We start from the raw sequence: 27,944 nt of genomic DNA, 5'->3' as shown, positions 1-27,944 counted from the left end.
ACGTGGTTAGTCACGTGACACAGCTGGCGAGAGCGAACGGTCGGATCAGCTTTGGAACGAGCGGTAACAGCTGCGACAAGTCATGTGGTATGTCGTCACAGCCGCACCTGCGGCGCGCCTCCGGTTAGAGGTCACATTCAAGCGTCATTTGACCTTCAGCTTTGCTTGCGAGAAGTAGAGCTTCCATTCCAAAACTTGTGCATAGTCTGCTTCAACTCTTCTATAATCATGCTCATTAACAGGGGCCAGGCAATCAATTTCTGTTGGGACGTGATTGGTTTAAAACAAAATGCTTTGCGACTGACTACCAAGCCAACTAAGCCCCGCTGTGATTCATATTAATAAAGTTCTAGAAGTGTGGCTTTGTCAGAAATGTGATCTGAGTGCAAGCAGTTGGAGAGCGGGTAACAAATGAAACACTGTCGACAAATGCTTTTCTGAACTCATGAGCTGCCCTGCCCGACAAACTGGTGGCGTAGGCGCATGGAGCATAATGGACGTAGAAGGCGATCACCGTACGAAGGGCTAAAGACGTTTGTGACTCATGGCGTGCAACGCATTTTTTTTCTAGAGACGATCAATAAGTGAAAGATTCGGGAGGTAAAGGGTTGCAAGTGAAAATGACTGCACCGCCAACGTCGTTGTCTCGGAAGAGGACTGAAGATGGAGTGGTCGAATCGAGAGAAGAGAATGAACTACTTCACAAAATTCAGTGTCCGAGAGGGAGCGGAGAACAACAATGAAACGAATCTCACAGGAAGGAACGACGCAGTAAGATGCAGGGCACGCCGTTTAATGGTGGCTTCAGCACAGGAACATTGGGTCTGCAATGAGCAAGTGGCGCGGTATACCCTTGTGTTCAAAAAGTCATTGCAGCTGAAAAAAAAGGCGAATTATAGGTACTACATAAGAGGGATGGGGAGTAAGATTGCAGAGAAGTTTAAAAGCAGACCAGACGCACGATTTCGGTGTGTGGTTAAACCATGGAGGGAAAAAAATATGCCGCCACCGTCTGGAAGACGTTGGAGTAACGAGCGTTAGCTGTTTGGTAGCGCAATCTATCGTCCATGCGATGCATTACCACGTGATTAGGCTACTTGTCCGTATACCTCACGACGAGCGGGCGCCTACCGCCTTGAGGTCGGATATTTTTGACCAATTTGGGCCGAAAAAGCTTTTCGACTCTTTGGAGGGCCATTTTTCCTTACCTCAAGGCGGTAGGCGCCCGGTCGCCATGAGGTATAAAATTGTCAGCTGCCGAGTGCGACGTCACGGCCGCCATGTTAAGCGTAACCAGAAGTAAATATTAGCGTAATTAGGCGGTATTGGTGTCTAACATGCTCTACTCATCGAGCCCATTACGAATATGCCATTAATGAGATCATGACTTCATCGGTTAATTATAAGCAATGAATTTAAGCCTATCTATAACTAAATATTAACTTCATTAGTTAATATTGGTGTCTGACGTGTTTTACTCATCTAGATTCCAAATATCTAATTCGTTTTATGATGACCTCATTAATTACTGAGTTATAAGCGATTAACCAGTCACGCGACTATACTCCATTTCAAACATCATGTGCAACGCTGTCAAAGCTAGCACTCTTGTTTGCGCTGCCTGCATCCGCGACCGAAAAGTAATGCGTTATTTGTGGTGAGTGAAACATAGTAAATTATTTGCCTGTAGACTTACCACATGACACATTTGTCATGATCTTGATTAAATGCACTCTTATTGCTGACAACATGCTGTCTCTTTTCACGTGCCATAAACTATTCGGGCTCAGAACAATCGCGTAGTAACACGCCTCCCTTTATTTCCCCGTCCGGACTACTACCGTACCTTTCACAGCGTTGCACCTGATGTATGAAATGGAGTATAGTTAATGAGGACGTCACAAAATCAGTGACCTCACCAATCAACCACCAAGTCGATATACAAATGACTTCACCAATCAAGTTTCTATACCGATTTTCTATGGGAGCCGTTATCTTGGATTCCTCTGACTTAGAAATTTTCACGCCGAAGGGAGGTGGTAACAGACCCCAAGAAATCGAAAAACGCGATGAATAAGAGCTAACGCTCTTTAAGAAAATTTATTGATACACTCGAGAGGTGGCCATTACGTGAGTCTTAAAGCTTACGTAAAAAAAAAAGGACCCGTTGGACGCTTTACTGGTCAGTGCAAAGTCATGGCCATGGTGCTAAATGTAGGAAAGGGAATGGCTTCAAGAGGACCTGTGAAAGCTGGTCGCATGACGTAACGCTTTCACCCCCCCCCCCCCCCCCTTCATATTATTACCTGGCAGCACGCAGGGACACTGCAACGTATTGAGGTCATCGGCATCAGTGGCATCAGCGACCGCACTTTCCAGCTTTTATACAAAAACCTAACAATCACTGAAACAAAAAAGCACAGGGAATTATTTAAGAACAGTAATTTACCGAGAATTCAGAGAGATAACTTGAAAGACAAATGAAACAAAATAAAATGCATGAAAACGTCATTTTTGCCAGCTAAACCCTGGACTTCTGCATGTCGCATGTAGTGCTCTCCAACTCAGCTATAACAGTTTCCCTTTATACTTTCGAAGCTCTCTTTACTGTAGTATATTGTTCAGGTCGTTTACCAGCGCCACATCGAATCAAAGCGACAAACTGGGCATGTCCTAACATAGCCGGTCTCGCTGTACTGGAATGCCAGCTGCCGCTAAAAGTAATGCACGAAGACGAGTGCTTTACCGCGCTAGCACTAAAGCCCCCGCTCGCCGCTTTTCCCTGTTGTCTGTTTGTCCGGTTCATATCCAATCTGGGCGCACTGCCCACTGTAGCAAGTGGCAGTTCAACCAATGACCGGTCGTGAGGGGTTGCTTGGGGAGAGCAACGTGGGTCCCAGGTGGTAGCACCTGCCGTACCAGGGCAGGGCATTGGCGCATCGCTTAACCGCTGCACCACTGCGCCAGGAGTGGTATGAGGACTCCCTGCGATCTATGAATGTAAAGTACAGAATGACCAATTCCGCATATGTGGGCATTAACCCATTAACGCCAGCACGTCGTTGCCTCAAGGCAGAGCAAACACCAATTTTGCCGGTCTTTGTATGAAGCCTGCTTGACCTTGAAAACTAAGCCTCGAACCGCAAGAGAAGTGAAAATCAAAGTGCCACCTAATTCGTATACTTAGCCTAACCACGCTAAATCGTCCGCCATTTTTTATTGGGTTAAATACGATAACCGAACTAATAAGGCACTATAGGAATCAAAGCAAAGAGCCGCGCTCCCAAAAGCGACTGCCCTTCCACTGCGCCACAGTGCCGAATAGCGAAGACACTCGTGACCAGCTTATGGTCACGGCCAACCCGAGCGGCCGTAGTATGATTACGGTAGCATGGTCGTCCTGGCTGCTGCTTGGTGGCGCTAAGTCTCTGGATGTGCCGCTGGACCGCGTGAAGAACGCCTGAACAAATTAGGCGAGAACAGACGGGCAGCTAAGGCATTTAAATACTCGTACAGAAAGTGTTGACCCACAGTGGCAGAAAAAGACAAAAAACTGATCAGTTAGTATGCAGGAAACCAGAAAATTTTGGTTGGCATGTTTTCTTCGCAATGACGCGTAAGACATTGCTATCCATGGATTATCCCTTGGTTTTCCCCTACGGCTGCTAAATAATTTATAATCGAATTTTTCTCCCATGCTGTTTCGATTTCAGCAGCTCTGTGACTTCAATCGTTTCAATGTTCCGTACAGGTCACGTGAGGCGTGGAAAAACGGCAGAGTAATCGCTGCTGCTTCATTCAGTGTCATTGCGGCTCTTGAGGCAGGCTGGCTTTAGCGTTGTAGCGAGTTCAAACGAAGAAGTCGCGATTGTATTTGTTCATGCCTTGTGTGTCCAACGCGCACCTGTGACGTCACAGCCGTAGCTCGGCTGTTGAAACCGAAACAGCATGACGAAGAAATTTGATAAACTATTTAGGGCTCATAGGCGAATACCACATGGTAATCCATGTATATTAATGCCTCGCGCATCATTACAAAGAAGAGAATATGCACCCAAAAATCGGGTGTCTATACTCCTTTAACGCCTGTTCAAAAAGGCAGAGGGTGTGAGCTGGATTAATTCAATCTAAAAAAACGCACTCTCTTGACCTGTGTAGAAAACAGAAAAGGCAAATGAGAAAGCAGTCGTTCTGCGATAATTCGAGCCAGAGCCCTATCTGTTTGAAGCGAGCTCACGGTGTCTAAGAACCCGAAGCTACAAAAAAATCTGACCACGATCATGACACGTGCAGTGTGTCGTAAATCTGTATAAATAGTTAAGTATTACTAGTAGTATACAAATCAAGAAGGCAGCGGCAAATAGCGCTAGAATGAGGCCATTCAGCCGATGGCGTCGATCGATTCGCATGACGTCATTATTCCATTTTACGGAGGTACCTGCTAGTCACCTGTGATTTCACTTCAGGGGATTAACCGTGATGGCATGAGAACTGGTTGACGCCATTGGCTGGAGGGCCTCCTTTGAGGGGCATCCACCGCTGTTTTAGTTGCATCCGACTATAATGTGGCAGTATCCTTTCAGAAGTGGGGCAGTGACGTAAAGATATAAGATCAGTATTCAAATTTGCTATAATGTAAAAGTCAGTGCAATTTGTATTTAAAAAATAATGGAGAATTTCTAGACAGTACCTGCAAGTTTGACAGATTGGTTGGAGAAAAATGAAGAAAATTAAGTACAGAGTATGGTGGCGCATGCCACCACCCCATTTCAAAGGGAACTTTCCTAACATCTATCCGTGCCTGAGAGCTTCAGTAATAACGCACCCCGGTACATTTCTCGGTTTCGCCGTGCTAAATCCAAAGGCATGCAAAAATCAGTAGTAGTTAAGGCTTGTGGTCGGTGTTTGAAATGGTCAGCAAATGCACAGTCGCAACGGGCTCTTTATTGGCTGTGGGCTCTTGGCATTCTTACATGTTCACCAGTTCATAAATCAAATCGCAGCGAATACATGCACAAGAAAGACTAGGAAGCCAGGGTGAAATAATCGCCATTTACTGAGATTGCCGATGTCACTCGGTCTGCTCAAATCCCCAAATGACTCTTTCGATCAACGAAAGCTCAAAGAACGTCTGGGCCGACGCACTTGATCCTGCGCAGCTTGGCTTACATCTGCGTGGAGAAATCGTGCTTTTATGGTGCGCGGTGACCGACCCATCGTGTCTTCCCAGTGTCGGGCTGTGATCTCACTTCTGCGAGGATGAGGTGTAGTCCATATAGGATTTTGGCTTCCACATCCTCACTGTCTCATGCTGTCGAGTTTTGACCAGCGAAAGCTGGACTTCATGAGTACGCAGAAGTCTACGAAGGCGGGAGAATCCGCTGGCTGGCCTGCGAGGGGACTGTGGGCTTTGGGGAACTGGGAGTGTTTTCCAGGAGGCTTGAAATAAACGCTCTGTTAACTTTGGTTCCCGAATAGGCATCATTCATATCCTGCTGCGCCTCACCTGTGTCTCCGAGCTAGACTTCTCTATCAAGCAAGCGTTTTGCGAAATCAGATTGTATTTCACCGTCTATGGAGTTGATGGGTTGTGGTTCCTTGCAAGTAATTACTGGGGAATCAATTTTCGGTTCATCTGTCAAAATCTGCTTGTTCCCGAGTACAAGTCTTGCTTCGCCGGCTTCCCCGCGTTATGTTAGGCTATCCACTTAACTACAATTTCCTCCACAGTTTCTTGAATCGACGGGAAACTCATAGCTCCACCAGCGTTATGGGCTGATGAAAGCATGCAGGCTTTCATTGGGTGATATCAGGAAGGCTCAGTCTTCACTGCACGGCAAAGTCGCGTCTCAGTCCTTTCACTCTACGGGGCTCTGCCGTCAAAATTCGCAGTGGCGTTGAGCACATACGCGAACCATTGGTTGGTAACAACTTTATTAAAAAGTCCTGTAGAGCTTTCGCCGACGGGGCCTTAGGTCTCCCACTTGGGGACGTCGAGGTGTTGCCTCGCCGTCGCCTCGCGGGCCTGCTGGACGGCCCAGAGTTGGTCACCGAGACGGGCTGCGCAAGGCAGCGGCCCACCGCGGCGGGAGGGTTCCGGAGTTAGCACCGTCAGGATTTTTGCTACAGTCCCAGAGCATGTGGGGTCAAGTTGCTATAGCAGTGTGGCAGACCTTGCATATATTCGTCGGGTATGTTCCGGGGTAGCGTCTGTGGTATTGTGCCGCGTTGGGGTACGTGAGCGTCTGCAGTTGTCTGAGGGCCACCGCGTGCGCCCTGTCCAGCTTGTCGTTGGGCGGAGGGAAGGTTCGGCGGGCCAGGCAGAGGGCCTTGGTAATTTCGTTGTATGTGGTCAAACAGTCTTTGGTGCTGTCCCATGGACGACGGTCGCCGGCGCGGTTCGCGAGGCCGTCTCGTTTCGGTTGCGATATGTGTTCGATACTGCTCCCATGTGCGCCGGGAACCACTGGATTCTGGTTTGAAAAGCTTCCTCCCACTGGACTTTTCGATTGCTCAGGATTCGGGCCGCTGTCTGTGAGATCCATCCTTTGGCGAAGTTTTTGACCGTTTGTCGCGAGTCGCAGAGAACCGTGGTGCACGTCGGATCCGTGTGGGCGAGGGCCACCGCCGCTTCTTCTGCACGCTCGCACGCTACACTTGCCGTTATGCGCGTTTCGCCACTCGAATCGACGACCGCAGCCGCGAATCGCGAGCGTTCTGCGTATTCCGCGGCGTCAACGTACCTTGTCCCCGTTTCGTCTCCGTGGCTGTGTAGGAGAGCTCTGGCCCTTGCCACTCTTCTTCTCCGGTTGTGTTCTGGGTGGACGTTCCGTGGAATCGGGTCGACTCTTAGGGTTTGTCTGATCGCGTCCGGAACGGCGACTTTCGATCTGGCCTTGTTGTGCATGGTAACGGATGCCGACACTTTCTATGATCTGGCTTCCTGCTCTCGTGTCCGCTAATCTCTCTAGTTGTGAAGTGCGCTGCGCCTCGGCGATTTCGGTAAGCGTGTTGTGAAGCCCGAGCTGAAGCAAGCTTTGCGTGCTGGTGGACTCGGGTAGACCCAGTGCTATCTTGTACACCCTGCGGATGAGAACGTTGATCTTGGCTTCTTCTCCCTTGTACCAGTTGTGGAATGCCGCGACGTAAGCAATATGGCTCATGACGAAAGAGTGTATGAGTCGTGTGAGACTCGCCTCCCTCATTCCGTTTCTTTTGCTGCATGGTGACCCTCTTCAGGATTCGCATGGCGTTAGCCGTCTTGTGTTGTAATTTAGTGATCGTTTCGCCGTTGACGCCATTGGCTTCGATTATCATGCCAAGGACCCAAATTCTGTGCACTATCGGGATGGTTGCTCCGTTGCTCGTGCGTAGTCTGATTGATCTCTTCGTATTCTCGTCTGGTCGTTGCCGCATTCCGACCACACCCGGGTGGTCTGCCCCTCTTCGTAGGGCGGTAGAGTAGGAGTTCCGACTTTGTAGGCGAACATCGTAATCCCGTACCTACAAGGCATTCCTCTATTGTCTCGATTGCTAGTTGCAGTGCCGTTTCGATGTGACCGTCGCTGCCTTCGTGCACCCAGTGTTATGTCGTCGGCGTATATGGTGTGCCGGACGTCTTCGAGTTCTTGTAGCTTTTCTGCTAGCCCGATCATGACGAGGTTGAAGAGCATGGGCGAGATGACGGAGCCCTGCGGGGTGCCGGTGCTTCCCAGCGTTTGCTCTTCTAGCGGGATATCCCCTAGCTGCCACTAAAAAAGCTCGCCTGTCTGTCAAAAAATCTTTAACGTAGTTGTACGAGCGTACACCTAGGTTTTGCCGCGATATCCGGTGCAAGATCGCCGAGTGCGCGATTCTATCGAACGCGCTTTCAAGGTCGAGGCCGAGAATTGCTCTGGTGCCTCTCGTCTTGCCGTCAAGCACCTGGTGCTTCAGTTGTAACTTTCCGTCTTGCGTGGATAATTGGGGGCGGAATCCTATTATGGATGGTGGGCATGCCCCTTTCTGCTCTAAGTGGGCTTGCCAGCGGTTAAGCAGTGCGTGCTCCATGGTCTTGCCGACGCACGACGTTAGGGATATGGGGCGAAGGTTTTCGAGGCTCGGCGGTTTTCCGGGTTTTGGTATTAGTATCATTCTCGCAGTTTTCCACTGTTGCGGGAGGCTGCCGCGCTGCCAGCACTCATTGATGAATGCCGTTAACTGTTCCACGGATTGGTCGTCGGGATTCTCTAGGGCGCGATTCTACACCCCGTCGGGGCCCGGCGCCGATCTGCTGTGGAGGTTGTGCAGTGCCGTCCTGATCTCTTCTACGTTAAAGTCATCTGCGTTCGGATCCCCCTCATATGGGCCGTGTTGTGCGGTCGAAGTGTGCGGCAAGTACTTCGCTCGTAACCGGACGGTCACTGCATCTTCACCGTGCTTCTCGAGCTCCTTGTGTAATAGACGTGCGAGGCAGTTCCTCTGGTGGGACTTCGTCTTCGTTTCGTCCAACAGATGCATGAGCAGGTTCCACGATTTCCCGTTGTGTAGTTGGCCGTCGACTTCATTGCATAACTCATCCCATTGCTGGCGGTTGAGCGTTCGGCAGTGCTCCTCGATGTTGCGGTTGATCTCCGCTATTTTCTTTCTGAGTCTCCGATTGAGTCTCTCTCCGTTCCACCTGGCCAGGACAGAGTTCTTCGCCTCGATGAGATGCGCCAGGTGACTGTCCATCTAGTCAGTTTCAACCTCGGTTTCGACGGTCTTGGTTGACGCTTTGGCGTCTGCAACCAGCGAGCGGGTCCAGGCTTCGATGTCTGTGATCGTATCTCCTGAAGACTCTTGTTGGTCTCGTTTATTTCTGAAATCTTCCCAATCGGTCCATTTGAAATTTCGCTTACTGCCGTGCGCCTTGTCCGGAGTCTGTACGTGTATTTCGACGAATATGTGGTCATTCCCCAGGTCGGTCGACGTGTTTTTCCACGTGGTAGCCGTCGTCCCGGCATTTCGGACGAACGTCAGGTCCGGGGTCGTGTCTCTGGTAGTGGAGGTACGGATTCTCGTCGGGTGCGCCGGATATCCGTAAGTAACGTGAAGTCGAGTTCCTGCGCATCTTGCCCGAGTTGTCTTGCCTTGGTCGTGCTGTAGCCGTGACACCATGCCGTGTCTGCCGCGTTGAAATCTCCCCCTGCAATCAGCGTCCGGGACCCGGCAATCTTGAGCGTCTTCTGAAACAGCGCTCGGAAGCGTTGGCGGCGTTTCGACGGGCTGCCGTATACGTTCAGTATGAATATACTTTGTTCCCTCTGCTTGGTGGGTACGTATCAGTTCGATGAGAGCGTGTTTCATCTGGACGCCGCTTAGTTCGTGGTCAACGAATGTGAGACGCTTCCTAACGAGCGTGCATACACCCCTCCCCTCGATTTTGCTGCCTTGCGTTTTGTAGCCTGTTAAGGTAGCCGCGTTGGTGAGCGTTTCTTGGAGTAATATTACGTCCGGTTTACGTGTTGCGTGCCTGGTGTGTTGCTGTAGAACGTCCTTTTTGCCGGCGAAGCCGCGGCAGTTCCACTGCCATATTACTATCCCTTGGTTATCGTTGGCCATGTTGATGCTGATGCAAGTTACCCGGCTGCCCTTGATGGTGGCTCGGTCCCGCATCACTGCTCGCCGGTGCGTGCCCGTGTTGCGCGAATACGGAGTGATTCAGTATTATCTGCATGTTTCCTTCAAGGCTAGTGGTCCTGTTTGCGAGGGCGAGGAATGTTGCGTGTAGGGCCTCAATGGTACTTTGCATGGTACATAGCATTTTCTTGATGTCTAATTTCCACTCGCACCTGGCTCTCGAAACCGCCCTCGTGGTGTTGTTTTATCGCCCGTTTCTTCGGGGCGGGTGCGTCCGCGTCAGGAACGCTCGCCGGTACCTGCTGTTGTGCGTTGTTTGTTTTGTTCCATCCCGGCGCGCTCGCGTCGGAGTTCTCGCATTAGCTTTTGGACTTGTTCGCGCATTACCGCGTTCTCTTTCCTTAGCGCCTCTAAAATATCATTATCGGCCTTTTGATTCTGCTCTGGGATCTGCAGGTGCTGTTACGACCCCCTCCCGCGCGATGCCCCGGACAGTGTCCGCCCAGCTCACCTTGCTTCCGGGAGTTGGCGTCCTGGATCTCGATTTTAATTGTCAGAGCGCGGTTGTGCCTTTGACGACTGCGGGACCGGGACCGGCCACGCGATCGCGACGTGGATCTGGGTCTGTGCGGCTGGATGGGCGGGAAGTCTTTACGCGAGCCATGTCCCAGAAAATTAACGATCGACTGCAGTTCATCAGTGTCCTGCGGTGACGATTTCATGGACGCAAGCAGAGGCAGCCAGAGCTCTGTTGCTTGTGCTGTACAGTACAAACCATCTGTACGGGTCGATATTTCTGGGGTGCGGCTAGCGTCAAGGGAAATCTGGCAGTTTCCTGTCTTATCCTGGTCTGGCGTCAGCTCTATCTCATCCGCTGTTCCAGGCCCGTTTTCTTCGGGGAAGAATGTTTCGGGAGGGCTGGTGTCACGTCCTTCTCTTCATAAGGTATTTCAGTCCTGCCCCCTTCGCATTTGAGATGCCTCGGAGGGTATGGTATCGCGTCCAGCTCTTCGTCCAATGCGTTAAGGTTATCTTTTTCGCGGGTTAGGTATTTCGGGAGTACTGCAGTGCCACATCCTTGTCCTCATCTGGCGATTTAGGCTTGCCTTTTTCGCGGATGAGACATTTCGAGAGGATTGGCGTCGCACCTCTTTCTCCGTCCAGTATCTTAACCTACACTCTAAACACGGATACGCCTATATGGCAGTAAAGAAGGGGAGTAAGCTGCCTCTAGCGCCACTCCCGTTTATAAAATGGAGTGTGCTAGTGGAGAGCCAGTTACTCTCTATTTTACTCCTTTCTGTTTACAGTGTAGTCTATTTCGCTTTTGAGACATCTCGGACTGGTTGCGGTTCTACCTCCCCATCCGGTGTTTTAATCCGATCTTTTTCGCGGCTATACGATATCTCGAAGGGTATGACGTCAGCTGTACCTCTACATCCGGTGCTTTAAGCCTGTCTTTTTCGCGCTTAAGGTATGTCGGAGGGTATCGTGTCACATCCATCTCTTCATCCTCTATTTTTCTGACGTGACCTCATTACCGGCAAGAGCGCTAACGGACCGGATCTCACGCTCTCCTATGCTACTCAAGTAGTTTGGTTTATACAGGAGTTTAACGTCCCAAAGGGACTCAGGCTATTAGGGACACCCGTTGTGGATGCCTACGGGTAATTTCGTCCACCTGGTGTTCTTCAACGTGCACCGACATTGCACAGTACACGGGCTTCTACCATTCTGCCTCCATAGAAATGCTACCGGCCGCGAACACGCGTCTTTCGGGTCAGCGGCCGAGCACCATATATCCAATGAGTCACCGCGGCGACAGAGCTGTAGTTCGAGCCTATAGTTCCAGTATTATCTGCATTGCACTACGGTGCATTTCCAGGCTTGAATTCCTGTGCCCATCGATCGCTTGAGCGTTGTATCGCGCACAAGACTGAATGGGAGACTATTTCGCGCGAATGCTGCGTCTTTTGCAGCTGGAAATGCTCGTGAGCAGGCTCTGCTTGGCGTAATTTGGCCTCCAGTTTGGCGTTGACTGCTTATAATTGGAACTCAGTTTCCAGGCTATCCTGCAGGGACCCCTCGCATGTCTGAAGGTTCGGAGGCATTTCGGCAAACGCCCTGAAAATGTCCTACCGTTGCACTTGTTAAATTTCTTGTTTCGCGCCGCGCAGTTCAAAGTGGCGATGTGCTTTTCCGAGCTGCAGCAGCAGGTTTTCTTCTGAATATATACGAGAAATGCCTGTCGCCGCGAGGCAACTGTCGCTTTTGTTCTGCCGTCATCGAGGCGTTCCCGAAGGACGTTATTGCATGTTCTCGAAACGACCTGATCCCGGATGAAATCGTCGACTTTCGTGCCGAAGTCGTAATTCGAGGACAATTCAACCCTTCTTTCTATCACCCCCTCTTTCTTTCCCCCTTCCTATCCTTTTATATCCGCTAGCCGCAGCTCAGGTGCTTCAGATTTCGATGGCCACGGCTAGCAACACCTTTTCCTTCCGTTGTTTTATTAATAAAACCACTAATAATAATAATTCCAGAAGCTCCGTGACAAAGCTGTCGACTTACTCTTCGGGGAGTTGATCCCGTAGTACAAATCGATGGCTACGTCCGAGGAGGCCGCGTAGTACCCGTCAGCGCAGCCATTGCCGTGTCGATTTCTATATAAGCAGCCTCATCGCCAGAAGCAGCGGTCTAATAGTCTTGCATCGGGAACATATAAAAAAAGAAAGACGTTGTCATTCGACTCCAAGGCAATATAGGAACAGCGTCTTGAGCCGCGCAGGAGAGTAGGTGCCAGACCTGGAGGCCATGTAGTGACTTTCGATCATGTACCGCCGTTGTTTCCAGTTGATAGCCTGCGCTTCTAAAAATGACGGTGGCGGATGCAGACTCTTTGGACAGTTTTAGCACAGCGCAGACGTATTAGCATAGCGCATACTGTATTAACGCACGCGTAGTTGCACTCTGTGTAGCAACATAGGGCGCGCACCTGCCACTACGCGTACGCAGAAAGCATGCATTAGACGTTTTTAGCGTACCGGAAATGTATTAGCGGAGACGCATACCGGTTTAGCGGACGCCTCCTGTGCACGGCGCAGTGGTATTATTGGGGTCAAGGGGAGTCACTGCGTGTGCGCAGGAAGGCACTTGGTAAACCGGCATAAGTATCCGCTTAAGTCTGTTAATACGGTATGTGTTTAAGCCAATACGTCCCCGCCATCCTAATATTCTCCTCATTGAACGCAGCATCAGCATTTTACTATTTTAAAAGTGGTGGACGTTGTTTCCAGTTTGGTTCACATAAGAGCAGCCCTTCTGGGCAACCAAAACGTGCACATTCTTCACGTGAATCAAGGTTCTATACTTGAACAGATTTTGAACAGGTGCTTTCACGATGTCACCGAAATAACGGATGCGTATACCAGCTAATTTTCTAAAGAATTCGCTGCAAATGCCAGCGATGCACGCTACCACATCGGCCAGCGAGCCCGCGGGGTAATATTTCCTCCTCTTTTTGCGCACGTGAAGGAATCCGAGGAGACGTCTCCATCGCCTGGCCAGGAGCAGCGAGGGCGCAGTCCCAACGACGAGCGGCCATCCCCGTGGCGGCGGGTGGCCAGCTTCACGTCGTCGGGCAACCGGCAGGAGGACGGGGCGTCACTGTGCAACGGGTAAGCCAGCAGCACGTTGCCCTGCTCAGCGTCTTTTGTCCAAGACAGTGCCTACTAAACTGTGGTTGCCGAGTGCATCTGAGGCACTGCACCGCTCTGTGTGGCGCGTTTCAGGCATTTGGTTGAGTTCGTCGAGCTGTACTCCGCGGTTTTCGCTGGCACAACGATGCATGTCACGCCCAAGACTGACTTGCGCCTGTGTTAACGCATGAGATAGTTTCAGCTCTTTCGTTTAAACTTGCGTCGCATTCGTACGTCCAACTGGACCGAAAGTGCCGGCGGGCTGAGCCAACGCGCTAATGGAGAGCTTAAACGACGCCTCAAGCAAAAGCTGGAGCCACAAGTGCGTCGCCATTGATATAGACTGCATGTCCCTCTGTCCAGATCTCCCTTGTCGCCGTTCTTGGGTGAACCGATGGCTCGTGAAGTCGCGGGTGGGTGAGAAGTGAATGAAGATGAGAAGTGAATGAAGAAGGTGCCGTTTCAGTAAATATAGGAAACGGTTTGTATGGCCGTTCAGTGAAATGGATGAAGATTACACGTTCAAAATAACTGCTTCACAGATTCATATAGCATTAGGCGTATAATTAAAACTTTCGCTTTTTTAAATGTCTCAATGAAATGTTCCCAATGCAATGCTCCCAATGCATGCAGCCTCGCACAGTCATGCAGGCGAGTGCGAGAATGTGGGTCAAAGATGAGCTCCTACGCCATGTATAACCCTGTGTGCCCAAGTGTCCGGGGACAGCACTGGTTATGTGCTGCTGCTAAGTTGGCGTATGACGTACTTTTGGTGTTGCAGTGTCCCGCATTATCGTGACGGAAATTCACGGTGTGTACAATACATGCTATTCAGCACCTACAGGTATTAATCATTGTACGGCAGAAGACAGTCGTCACTGAAACCAAGGAAACAAGGGGAATATTTTTTTTCAGTGGTGGGGTTTATTAGAGTGACAAATTGCGTAATTATTAAATGGAAACAATTTTAGAGAAAGCAAGATAATACGTAAAAAGGAAAAAGAGGAAAAGACAATAACTATACACAATTCCCCACACTATAATCAACAACTTTAAAAATGTTGCAGAAACCACCACGCTGGCTATCAAATGCGAGGGCATTCGTCGTGATACACACGACGCAACTCACTCTGAATACATATTCGCAATTTGTTGATTTTGAGTAACTTTACGCATCCGTATTGTCGACATTGTTGCTGTCTTCATGGCTGGTTCCGAGTACAGAGACTAACGCCTCGTAAAGACGTGGTCGATGACACTGCCGTGTCGTGTTGTTGGCGCTAAGTCTATTATGCTGACTGTCACAATCAAGGCCTGGTTCATGTATTGTGCAAACCGCTAGTTTGCTGCGTTTGAAATGTCTACGTTGAAATCCCCCACTATCATCGTGATCATTGATCACTGCTTCTGCGCCAGGAAATAACGTTTTCCGAGCGCAAACTTTGTTGCCTGGTCAGGATGAAGTCGCCGCAATGTACTTTGCACAGGAGGCCATGGTCTCTGCGGTTAAAGAAGACCTACAAGGCTGACAAGAAGCAGAGAAAATCGCAGGACGACACTTCCCTCTCCGCCGAAGGAAATAGCTTCACCGAGGCAAGTGGTGCTCCTATGCGCGTCTAAAGAATACCTTAACACTGCAGCGATATATTGCCACAAACCGGGCTTTCTCTGTTTTTGTTTGTCATTTGTTTTTCGCCGGCGGCACGGCGCCTTATTACTTTCACACTCGAGAAGGAATTAACTGGAATAATTGCAGCCGCGGACAACTGTGTCTACGATGTTCTATATCGTTGTAGGTGCTTCAGGTGCCTTGTCTCGAATGTTCGTCCTCATCTTTAACATGAGCGCTGCCCAGACCCAGGGAGCACCGAAACATTAGGACGTTACTTTTTCTTTTAGTCAAACGTTAGTACTGCATTGTTCTTAATGTCCTTTTATCCAGCGTTTGTGAATCGCTACAAATAAACATTGGCGTAACCTTTTGCTGGCCTCAGTTGGAAATTTAAACAAGATTTACGCACCTTTCGCTAAAATGGTGAAGTAATTCTGTTCAAGGCCATAGCCACCAGACCCGCCAGTTGTGAGCACGCAGCTTTAATCAACACTTTGCAAGCAGCAACGTGCAAAGCGACACTTGAGCGCTACAATACGGCTAAAACATGGTGCGCATGCACTCACCCTCGAATGGATGCCACGGCCTCTCAGTTGGGCGTCACACACGCACCGCTGTGTGACGCGCGCTCGTAGGCGTGGCTAGCGCTCTTTCTGGCAGCGCGATTTTGCTTCTCCCGATTGCGGCCCCAAAGTTGTTTGCGATGCAGCGGCGACGAAAACGGCATTTTCGACATTCTAAAAAGTGATATAGATATTATACTTACGGTGGGCTACAAGCCTCTCAGTAAATGAGGGGCCTAATGGGAGCAGTTAAAAAGTTAAGCATTCAATATTTATTAACCAGCCTGCCACATAGCACGTTTAATTTAGCTGTATCCCGATTCCCAATGCACTATATAACTGACAATGATGTGCCGAAAAAAGCGCTCTTCTAACTCAGAAAGCCTGTTATTAAAAATTGCCGACATTATTAGGTAAAATACCCTGTATTGCTTTGAGGGTTCGAGCCCTGTGTATTCATACTCGAAAAGCTGTGGTTTATACCAATGAACAAAACCTGACCATAATAGCTTTGTCTGCTAATGGACGGCCATGAGTTGGGAGTGGAAAGAAAAGAAATAAAAAGAAACGGCGCTTCTTTCGAGAAGACGACGATCTGTCTGTTCTTGACGTCGCTGGCAGGGCTTTTACGTTGAGTTAAACCGAGTAGACGTGAGAAAGCATGTGTTTTGCCTGACTGGCTCATGGCTTGCTTTGCTGGGTCGTCGACATGTCTGGCGACCGTATTAGACTCTTTGATAGAGATTAAGCTGAGCTGAGCTGAGCTGATCGCTCCGTAGATGGAAGTTGGTGAAGACGACGATGTGCAGTGCACACCGCGAGAGTGTTTTGCAGTTCAACACGAGGCGTGATCAACTGCGGCGATAGCATAGTACTCTTGTGCACTGGCTAGCGAAGCTGACCTGTTCGCGCCACCGCGAGTTCGAATCCCAGTCGTGGCAATGTTTATTTCTGTATTTATTTCTTCAAGGTCAAGGCTTCAGCGACGGCCCGGCTTTTGCAGTTTTGGTCGTGAAGTAGAACTTTCGCTCTAAAAGAAGTCTTTGCTGCTGAAGGCATAAATTGCCTATGGCTATGGCTTAAGGCAGGCGACACCTTCGTAACCACTTTTCTTCTTAGATTATCGTCGTTTTAGTGAATGTCATAACTGCAGTTGGAAGTGCAATGGAGGTCAAGGTGAATTTTCCCGAGGGTAGCATGCGTAGGAGAAGAGGAAAAATCTCGCGAAAACTTTATTTAGCATAAGATTATATGAAGTGAATAGGGCATCGAATGCATTAATCTGCTTGTCGGTAGGCTCAATTATATTTAGCATAAGATTATATGAAGTGAATAGGGCATCGAATGCATTAATCTGCTTGTCGGTAGGCTCAATTCACACTTGCCTCTGCTGCAGCAGTTACTTGAGTGCAGTACAATCGCTTTCGGAGATTTCTCTTCGGCCCGTCCGGCTTGGCAGTGCGATCAAGTGAGCACGGGCACCGGTCTGCCGCGGAATGAGTCTGTACTACATGTGAATAGCCACAAGTTGTCGAGCTCGCGCAGCCAGTGCGGAGCGTAGAAATAGACAGTTTTTGCGTATAGCCTGACGGCCGTGCGGCAAATAGGGTAACGCGTTGCCATTGCTGCCGTTGCTACCGTTGCCAGGCTTACCTCGGCATATTTTTTCGTACGGTAGCAGTTAGCGTATTTACCGTACGGTTGGCACTAAAACTATCTAATTGATGTAGTACGTTCGATGCTGTTCGAACTGCATTCGGAGCTGTCACCGCTATGCTCTCCGTAGCTGATGCCGTCGGCGGTGGCGGCGGCCCCGGGCAGCTGCGCCGTGCTGCGCTGCCAGATGACGCCTCCCGGCTCGGCGGGAGGAGCGGTCTCGTGGCGGCTGCCCGACGGTGGCAGCGTGCGGGCGAGCGGGCCGCTGCACTCGGCGCCCGTGCTCTTCCGCATGGGGGCCTCCGTGGAGGGCGAGTTGCCCGCGATCCGCGAGCACCCGCGATCGCTGGCTGACCGCTGCGTGGCGCGGCTGCACGCCGACGGTTCGAGCAGCCTCGAAGTGGCCGACTGCGGACCCCAGGACGCCGGGCTCTATGTCTGCAGTCACGTCGCAGACGGCGCCACTCAGGCGACCGCCACTAGGAGGCTGCTTGTCACAGGTAGGGACCTCTCCGTCTGGGCAGCCAATGCGAGAAAAGCACACTCCAGTGAGAGGAATGCTCTGATGACTAGCGCGCGCCCGGTGCGTCAGGAAATGGATCCTCATTGCCCGAGGACCCTCTCTGTGACGTGTGCGGCAAGCAAGATGGCATCATAATGAAAAAAAAAAGGCTTGCGGAATGCAAACCAGGGCCCAAAGACAGTAAGGGGGGGGCGGGGGGGAGGTAAGAGTTGCATCTTCAAATGAGCTTCCTGAGAGCACTTAGCGGCCAAGATCAACTGCTGTCGCGATTACAGGAACATGTTGTCTTCGGCTGCCACTCGCCAGTTCGCTGTTAAGTCACGTAGCAGAGCGGTAGCGCCTTCATCGGGAGTACAGTATTTGTCAAAAATATACAGTCCAAGGAGTTTGCTTCACAGTAATGTTGCAGGGCTCTCTCAACAGCTGGAAGCCGTACGCCCCAAAGTGGTGAGCACCAGAGTCCCTGTCAGCTTCGAGAGATTTGGCGCGCGAACGATGCAAAAACAAGCTGCACTGCATGACCCAGAAGCAACTCTGGTGAGCTGTATATAACTTTTGACAAATGCTGAACCTGAGCTCAGAGCATCGTTCCTTTGGGCTTCAATAGCCGCCACAGCACAACGCTGGTGACGTTGTGGAAGCCATCTGGCAGATGCCCTTCGTGCAACATGCGACGGCACATCGGATGATGTGTCAAGGGCAACGCTCAGAGCGATATCTCCGACTCAGGCATTAGACCTACCGTGAGGAAATGAGGAAATACCAATGTTTCTAAAAATGTACATACATTGCACCTCAATTGTGGGAGGCTTTCAGGTCACAGCATCGCCTCTGACCAAATGCGTTCGCGTGGTCTCCTGGTCGGCTGACTATTTTTTCATTGCTTGAAACCTGTCAGCGCAAATCCAGTGCATGTTGCCTCTTTAACCATATTTGTCGGACCCATAAATCAGGTAGTTGACACTGATTATGGCCTGTAACGTGAATCAATCATTTGAATAATTTAACAGATACATGATGCGATAATGAAACTGAAACCGTATTGTTGCTGGCCTGGAGACGGCGTAACTTTTTAGTTCGCAATAACAAATTGTTTATCTTTTAAGCCCTACAAGTACGTGAAAAGGTCCCTTGGTTGCAAAGTATGGAGAGGGAAACCAAATGGAAGCATTTGTTGAAAAATATCCGTTTTGAAGGTTTATTTCTGTGCATGAAGGATGCGAAATCCAGGAGGCACATAGCATGGCAAATGTAAGCGCGCTGATGGCAGCTGCATCAAATTCTGCTCGTCATGACATTGGCTGGTGAAATAGTGCTGCTGTGCGTGGATTGTACAGAAAAGGCGCTCATGATGTGGACGCTTTGGACTTGTGCGCTGTCCTCAACTGAAGTCTGCGTCTATGGGAGTTGCTTTATTAACGCGGCAACGTTAAAGGGCAACTCCGGGGGTTTTCTGAACATTTTGAGTTGATAATCACATCACATTCTTGAGTCCCCTCTATTTGGTACAAAAAATAATTTTTCAGAATACCGAGCAGAAGTATTTTAAAATAGCAGAAACCGAAACTGGATTTTGGCCAGACTATGGCATCACGACATAAACCTATGACGTCATAGATACTGTCCCAAAACTTATTGTATGCGCCTTGAGTGGCTACACTGGCTCCTGTAATCGACATCTTGGGTCGTTATTTGTCTGAAGTTGCCATAAAAAAAGCGCGAAATTTTGTCCTTCAGCAAACTCGGAGCAAATGTCAACGAAACGAGCGTGCCGACCTCTGACGTCACACACGCGGAAAGTTACCCGGAGAAATTGCCCCGATTGAGGCCGCTAAATCGAAAGTTTTAAATTTGATTTGCGCTGCAACAAGACACCTGGCTGCGAAATTTGGCACTTACTCTGTAAGCTTCAGTAAACTCCGTGGAGGTATAAAAACACCGGAGCAACAATTTAAGGGTCCCAGCGTGTCGAGAAAAGCAGGTGGCCCATTTGACACCTAGGTCACCTGGCTTTGTGACATCATCACGATTAAATTCTGAGCAATCTGCCCACCATGGAAAGTGGCAGTTTAATGATTGGTCGCGAGAGGTCAGGTGACATTGCGACGTCATTTGCATGCCATATCTCGAAATTTCACTATCAGCTTTAAATTGAGAACGGCCGAGAGCGGCGAGCATTCTGTTCAACGATCGCCGAGCACTGCTTGTTGCTACGCTGCCGCCGAGTCATTGAGTTCTTTGTGGGCGAAAGCCAGCCTAATGAAGAACTTCGTTTGGAAACCCTTTTCGGCCCTCTTCCTGCACACCGGAATGCCGTCACTATTACGCGACAATATTGTAAGGTACTGTTATGCAAATAGTGGAGGCAGTGGTCCATTCTTCCGATGCGTAGCGAAATCTTTCTTTTAAAAACTGTCCATAACTCGCATCGAGTCAAGACTGCCATAGAAAACCAATGTGGGACATTTTTGACGATAACAAATACGTTAACAGCAAAAGAATACAAGCCGCCCGGGGGGGGGGGGGGGGGGGGGGGGGGAGGGGGGATACCTGTAAATATTGATTGGTATAGTGGATTCTTCCGAGATATGAAAAAAATGCGTTCATAAACAAATTCCCATTGAAAAATGAGCTTGACCAGAATTTCTGGGTATGTATTCATCCTGCACATGTGACACGCCGCACTGATTCTTTGCATTTCTTTATTTCCATAAATTCTCTTTTCCCACGCGCAGCTGAGTTGTGGAATGAACTTAATGGTTCGTTGCAACAGCTACCACCTGCATAGTTTGTAAAGCAAGTGCCTTGTTATGTGGGATGATTTCCTTTTCTTCGCTCTGTGTAACCACTCCTGGAATGCTTCAAATCTGGGACAACAGTATTTGTAAATAAATGAATAAACAAATAAAAACTCTTAGGCGATCCTCGGTAGATCGTTTGAATGCGTTAGCAACCAAACGTTCGTTATATATTCAAAGATGACACACTGAAGTTCATTATATCCGAGATCCAGACACGTAAGTTCGTTATATCCGAGGTCAGTTATACTCGAGGTAACGTACGAAAGCTTGTTATATCCGATGTTAACGCACGAAAGCTCGTTATATCCGAGGTCGTATACTACGTTTGTAGCCCGGCTGGCCACCTTCCACTGAGTACTGACTGACGGCGTTTGCCATTTCCGCTTGCACAGACGCCTGTAATGCTAATACGTTAATAAATAAATTAGAAATATTACAGGGCAATTAAGCTTTATCGCACCCGGCATTCTGCCCAATTGCTTGTTATCGGCCTTCCGCAGCAACTCCTTTTGCAATGAAGTTTATGTTGTTCGTCTAGGGAATTATCCAAACGAGTCTGGGCGACCGCAGCTGCTGAAAGCCGAGGGGACCAAGCTGCAACTAAAATGGGAACCAGCCCAAGGCGCAGACGACTGCCCAATGACTGGATACGTGGTCGAAAAAAGTATCAAAGGTATTGGGCTCTCCCTTGGGCTTGAACCCAACTGGTAGTTACAGTGAAACGCAGCTTACTCTTCTTTGCACTCAGGCCTACACTTCTGGGAGCCGGCTGGGCCACCGACCACCTTCTGCACTCAGGTGATCCACTGCGAACCTGGAACTTACGCGTTCCGTGTTGTCAGCTATTCGGAACTAGGAACAAGCAATCCTGGTCCTCCTTCAGACACAATTACAGTGGCAGGTGCGTATGTCTTCGTTTGCAGTTGAACAAAAAAACGTGAAAAAAAATATGCGCTACTCTCATAAGTGCGGCTAGTTTTTTTTCGCGGCAATGGAATGCGGCTGCAGTCGAGAACGGCAAGAGGCCAGAAAAAGAGAAAACTTATCTTTTTACAGAGCTAACGGTTAAAGCGAAGCTTTCCGGCCTCTGCATATCAGCAGTAGTCGTCGTATAGCCATATAGCCTGCGCGAGATGGCCACCACGGCAACTGCTACTACATAGTCGGCTGAGTGATTAGAAAGATATTCGTCCTACAGAAATCCAGAGCAAGCATATAGTTCTGGAGTACGTATTCCTGAACACCGATATAGGCTGCCTGAAAATGAGGTGAATGAACACCATTGAGATCGCTATCAACTCAGGCCCCACAGCAGTACAGTATGCAGTTCTTATGTTATGGTTTTTGAGAATGTCAGAGCTAGGTTTCGGATGCGTTTCAGAACTGGGCATTAGGGGCAGATATTATTTATTGAGGCGTAACAAAACAGATCTGAAAACTAGCAAATGTTCGGTACAAGGTCAGCCTGCCAACGACAGCGCTAACGAACGTTTAGAAAGCTTGACTTCGCTTCGGTGGTTCATTTTGCGGCCTTGAAAAGTCTGGTCAAGTCACACTGTTCTTCACGGCGCTGAGCGCAAAAAAAAATAAAAGGTGAAATAAAGCACGTCTGTATTTCTTCTAGCAGCAGCCTTCGTAGCGCTTTTCAATTTGCAAGATGTGGACAGCTCAATGGAATGTACAGGTCTGGACAGGACCCGGCGAGGAGAGGGTATCACGCGGTTTCTCATACTGTTCTACCATTAGTCAATAGTCCAGAGGTCATCAGCCCTCAGCACAAAATCTGCGATAACCACGCGGAAGTCGTGCGGAAGTACTCAGAATTGCTGAGTGACTTCAGGAGCTCAAATCAACAAACTGTCTAAATGTGCGACGGCGGGCCAACTAAACTTATTAAAGGGACACTGAGGACAACGTTGTCACTTTTTTTTTTGTTAGTAAAATTCGATAGTTCGGCGTTTTGTGGCTTTGCTATATACCGCTTGTCCGGCAGCGAAAGGTGCATTTATTGCTAAGAGATTTGGATTCTAAGTTGAAAAAATTTTTCCCGCCGCTATGATTCAAACTCGTCGACTCTCTGATGACGAAATAGGACAAGAGTGACGTAAAGCGGTGGAAATGGAAACGAGGACTCCGTGATTGCTGGCCCGAGTGATGCTCTTCCGCCTAGCAGCAGCCGAAATGAAAACCACTACAGACGCTGAATTAAGGCCTCTATGAGCCGTCGTCACTTCGTTTGCGTTTGCACCAACGTTGCGATGGATTCCGTTCCTGATTTCTACAATGAAGTTCTCGCAAAGAACTGCTGCCTGCATTCAACGACCTCAACCCCCCCACACAGCGTGCGATGCTTTGAGGTGGCTGGTCTGGCAAGAAAGTCCTAGCGCCGAGGAGTCGGCAGCGTCGCTTTTACCGCCGAGCCACCGTCACGACAGATGTGTAGCGACTGGTACGTGCGGGCATATTTGAGCTGTGTTATAATAGTCCTCGTAAGGCTTGTTATGCAGCCCAGCGTCTTGGTACGGTGACGATGCGAACACGCCGAGCGGTGCGTGTGGTAACATGGAGGAGCGGTGAACATTGGCTATACACAGCTCTTTTTCCTTGTCGCAGTTGCGTGCCGTTGCACGAACTTCGTCCAAGGAGCACGTAGAGATGCACTTGGAGGTCATCTGCTGTTCAGCCCTTGTAAATCGAGGCGCATAACCAAACCATGCGGGTACGCAGAACGCATAGCCGCAAAGCACCCCAAAGCATACCTAAAATCAGGTGGCCGCCTGTTGAGCCGCCAATTGCAGGTTTTATTTAACTTTCAGATTGTCTTTTTTCCGTCTTCCTCATGTTATAAAAGTGCACTAGTGATTTCAAAACAAAACTTCTGCATTTAAATATCGATCAAATACGTAACCATCATGCACCTTGTTAGCCTCAGAGATCTGTGCTATTTTCCCCCTATTTTATCATCACCCTGACACTTGCGAGAGTGGCCTGCGGCGGCGATACCTGTATTTTAGTTCTTGTTCTTTTCTACCTTACATGAGCCTTGTTTCCAGAAAGACAAAAACACCATGGTGTTTTGTGCGCGCGCGCACGCACGCACACGCACACACACACGCACACACACCACGCTCTTTCTCTCTCTCTCTGGGGTCTCTAGTGCGGTCTGGGACAGGACCGCTCCGCTAGCTCGAACCACAGCTGTGGCCGCAAAGAACAACTCACGCAACAGCGAGGAATAGCCAGTAGGCAAAGTTTATTGGGGAACTCCCCAAACCGATGCCCTAGCTCCTCGGTAGCAACGCGAAAGGAGTGGCATCGCCTCTGCAACTGTGGCTCCAAGCGTGGTCTTCCGTCGTCTACCGCGCTGCCTACTGCCGAAGACGAGAGCTGGGGGAGTGGAAGGCCGCCAAAGACAAGCCAACAAGACGACGCGGGCGCCTCTTCCCCGCGTTCTCCGCTGCCGCTCGGAGGGAAGCCGGCTGGGGGAAGCGGATTCCCCCCCCCACACACACACACGCACATGTTACCATGCGCGTGCGATGTCCTGTCACAATTCACACGCGGTGGCGCACTGTTCTGGAGTAAAGTAGTGCTCCTGTATATGCTCCTGCAGGGAGCAGAGTTGCGCGAAGGTCCGCCATTTTGTTCCAAGTTGTGCGGGAAAGCAGCTCCTCGAACGCACAGGCGCTGGGATCATGGCGGGGCTGGCGTTATAGAGCAGTTCGCTTTTTTTTTTTTTTGAAAAGCTTACAAACGGCGCTCGATTGCGGGCATCCTTTTTTCCTTTTACTGTCTCAGTGCTCAGGGATCGATGCTAACCCCATCATACTTCGTTGAAAAAAACGTCGAAAAATAATCTGATTTGCGAAAATATCATACAGCATGACAGAAAGATCGCGGAATGACAGCGATAGCTCGCAGTACGGACATTAATGGCGCAGAAATGCTTGGAAATGAAAAACCTGCATGAGTTGTGCGATGAAGAGAAGTGCGGTAATGCATCTCCCTGCAGAACCACATTGAAATACATTATTCTATAGGCTTGCAACCGCCGATGTTGCACGAAGCTTGTGAAACCACGCTGCATACGATGTGAATGCGGGCAGTCTAAAACAATGCATTTTGCATGCAAGTAAGTCTAACCCACCAAAGGCACAGATATCGCAAACTCGCGCGCTTATCTTTCACAAAATATAAGTATCATTTGTCGCTCTGACTTCTAGCCCTCCATTGCATTTTTTCTATGCCATGGTCATCTTTTCAAGCCAAACACATCACGTGCCGTACTTCTTTAATATCCAAAAGTTTGAGAAGCCTGCCTTAAGTCACTGCAGCTGAATTGTGGTATACGAGTTTCCAAAGGTCTCGAAAAGTGATATCTATTTCTGGTGCTGTTATTTAATTGCTCCTTTTTCCATAAGCACTATTGCATTTTCTCTTGACCTACTTGAATTATATGTACCTTCACTGCATTCTGAAATACGTTTGGTTTTGGACTGCTCTATGGTTTTGCTCAAGGAAAAATAATTATCTGAATATCCCATTTTGCTTTTTCAAATATTTCATGCTATTTTTGTTCCCCTCTCCTCCACTGTTAACATCCTTGTCAGTGGAACCTTAAGGGTATTCTTAACAAATAAAATAGTTAAAAAGCCTAGACAAAGCTTGTTCTCATGCTGAGAGACTGGCCTCCCACTTCTGTGTAGTAGACTCGGTCTAGAACAAAATTTCACATGCAGTTTGCTTGTCAAGCATTCTTTATTTCACAAAACAAACCATTTCTGCAAAATGCTGGAGGTGGCCGCAGAGTAAGCAGACTTTTCTGGCAGCGGCTGCACATGATAAATGCTCTGTCACGTGCAGCCAGGTTAGGAACAGAACCTTTATTCACATTTTCATTTGGAACTTGTTGATGGCAAACATGAGTCGCCGAATGGAGTTTGAGCGTGCCTGCTGAACAATTTATAATTTATATTGAACTGTAATTTTTATCGGACTAGGCACATAGCCAAATGAGGGTTGCAACGCCGGATGGAGGTATGAGACGACAGAGGTTATGTGGCTAAGTGCACGATTCATGCAAATACGGTAAAGTTGTGCTGTTTATTCTCTTACCTCGCATATTCGAGTTCCTTTCGGGGCTGCTTTCATGCATCCCATACGCAAAAGCCAGCGCAGTCGCTGACGTACGACTGACCGTCCAGACGGTACTGCGTAAAAAGCTTTGCCGCTTTTGGTGCAGTTCTTGCAGTTTGGCGCACTGCACCCCGTCATAGTTGGAGGCTGCCGTCACTGCACACTATCAAAATATATAACAACTGGAGCGCACGGAAAAGGTGGGAACACACCGCAGCCAACCGCACCGGACGCGTCCGATCTCGATGGCAGCCGAGAGGGTACTGGGGCTGGCGAGGAACCGGCGTTGCGCCTGGAAAGTCGGCTCTTCCACTTCAAAATGGAACGAACGTCGTCTGCGGAATCACGTGACGGCCGCTTGGCGAATGGCATCAAGAGCGGCGCGAGGAAAACAGTCGCGCAACTCATACAAGAACACTAGAGTAAAGCCCCTCAAACTTCTTTATACCGGTGCAGTCGTGGTGCGGTGCGCGACTGCTCAGTTCTTCATAGGATGGCACCCGCTGGAGCGCCTTATCATGGCGTGGACCAACAACAGTCGGCACATAACGCCGGATTGTTCAGTGAAGATGCGCAAGCTCACTAGAGCTTTATCACGAGTTCGAGCTCTGCCTCGTGACCACTGGGGCGCCCGGCGCGTGCTAAAACTATCCTATCGTGACCTGAAGTCGCTCGGAAAGCGCCGCATCACCTCCAAAGCGTTTTTTGCAATTCATCAGAGTGTTACCGGTAGTTTTAAATGAGTACTTTCTTCAAAAGGCAACCCGTGACATAAAGCTGCTCGATAGTTGTCGTGCCGACCTGTCTCACTGCCCCCGAACGAGGACCTCCCGAGAATGCGAACACCGCTTAACGAACTGGCAGGAATGCGGACTATTGTGAATCCATGAAGCCTGCACCGGGGTCTGATAAACTATGGCCACTGCGGGAAAGGGTTCTGATTTAAATGCTGTCAATTTCCTCTGGAGCTGAAAGTAACTATCAGTCTCGATTTGTAAGTGAACGTACATAGCGAAAAGCGATTACTATTTCAGACTGCAGCTCAATACGATAAGGTCACCGTACGGCTTGCACTCATATATAATTCGTGAAATCAACAAACTGAAGGAGTTTGATTTTTTTATGTCCACAGATGATGCAGCGAAATCCCAGTCGGGAGTAGTTGAGTGGAAGAAAGATTTCTCCGGATTTGTCGAAGTGGCTGAGTGCGGAAGGCAAGTCATTACTTTTTTTTTTTTTAAGCCGCCACGGTGGCAACATAGCATAGTGGACGAGTTGGTATTGCATATTATAGGAACGAAACAGCGCAACTAAAACGAAGGAGCAGAAAAAGAGATACACGAACACCGCGCGTGTTCGTGTATCTCTTTTTCTGCTCCTTCGTTTTAGTTACGCTGTTTCGCCACGGTGGCTCAGTGGTTATGGCGCTCGGCTGCTAACCCGAATGACGCAGGCTCGATCCCGGCCGCGGCGGTCACATTCTGATGGAGGCAAAATGCTAGAGGCCCGTGTACTGTGCGATGTCAGTGCACGTTAAAGAACCCCAAGTGGTCGAAATTATCCGGAGCTCTTCATTACGGCGTCCCATACCCCGAGTCGCTTTGGGACGTTAAATGCCCATAAACCTAAACCCTACATTTTTAAATGGTAACTGAAACAAAATGTAAATGTAAGTAAAAAAACCTTTTGGAGCCATCATGAAAGCGACATTTTCAGTCTGATAATCATAGTCTGGGTTCAAAAAACTGAAGTTCTTACAAAAACTGCAGGTCACTGAGTTGGTTATATTGACAGTAATGTCTGCAGGTTTCAGCACACTGCTCACGAAAGTACCTGATGCTATCACTCGCAACGTACTGAGAAGAGCCGCTCGCCCAGAGTGTGCAAAGAACATGCGCACTGGAATTTCTTCCACGAATACGTCTCTTAAAAAGTGGGCATTGTTATTGTGTGTATTTGTTTGCAATAATTGTTCTGCACTCGTGAGATTTAATTCTAGTAAAGAATGAAAGATGAACACGTCTTTTCCCTGGCCTCCGAGATTCATGTATGATCGTTATGAACGCCGCCACTCGAATGTACCGCATCGCGGCGCAGAACCCTTCATCCCGCGCGTACTGATGATAGATGAATGGTATGCGACGTCAGTGTGGGCCTGTTTATGTAACAGTCGTCGAAGAAAAATGCGGCGGGCCTTGTTCGAACCTATTCGAAAGTATTCGAAAAGTTGATAACATATTCGATTCGTATTTGATTCGCTCGAATAATGGAGTAGGAGGATATTCGATTTGCTATTGTAAATTTTCGAATATTCGCACACTCATAATATTTTCTAAACAAGATGTTCGAGATTCT

At 49.1% G+C, this 27,944-nt stretch overlaps 1 protein-coding gene across 1 annotated transcript in view; it reads left to right on the top strand.

Annotated features, from left to right (window-relative positions):
• LOC144113091 (kalirin-like) overlaps nucleotides 1-27,944 on the top strand; it is a gene marked incomplete in the record, with an annotated part of 253,434 nt that overhangs the window by 216,784 nt on the left and 8,706 nt on the right. Inside the window, 6 exon segments of the mRNA XM_077646013.1 lie at nucleotides 13,135-13,277; nucleotides 14,786-14,891; nucleotides 17,260-17,629; nucleotides 20,992-21,126; nucleotides 21,202-21,354; nucleotides 26,722-26,803. Of these exon segments, the coding sequence (XP_077502139.1) occupies nucleotides 13,135-13,277; nucleotides 14,786-14,891; nucleotides 17,260-17,629; nucleotides 20,992-21,126; nucleotides 21,202-21,354; nucleotides 26,722-26,803 (989 nt within the window).

The sequence above is a fragment of the Amblyomma americanum genome, chromosome 1 (genome assembly GCF_052857255.1).
Source record: "Amblyomma americanum isolate KBUSLIRL-KWMA chromosome 1, ASM5285725v1, whole genome shotgun sequence".
Lineage (NCBI taxonomy): Eukaryota > Metazoa > Arthropoda > Arachnida > Ixodida > Ixodidae > Amblyomma > Amblyomma americanum.
The sequence above is the reverse complement of the archived record's forward strand: the minus strand, read 5'-3'. Positions and strand labels throughout refer to the sequence as shown.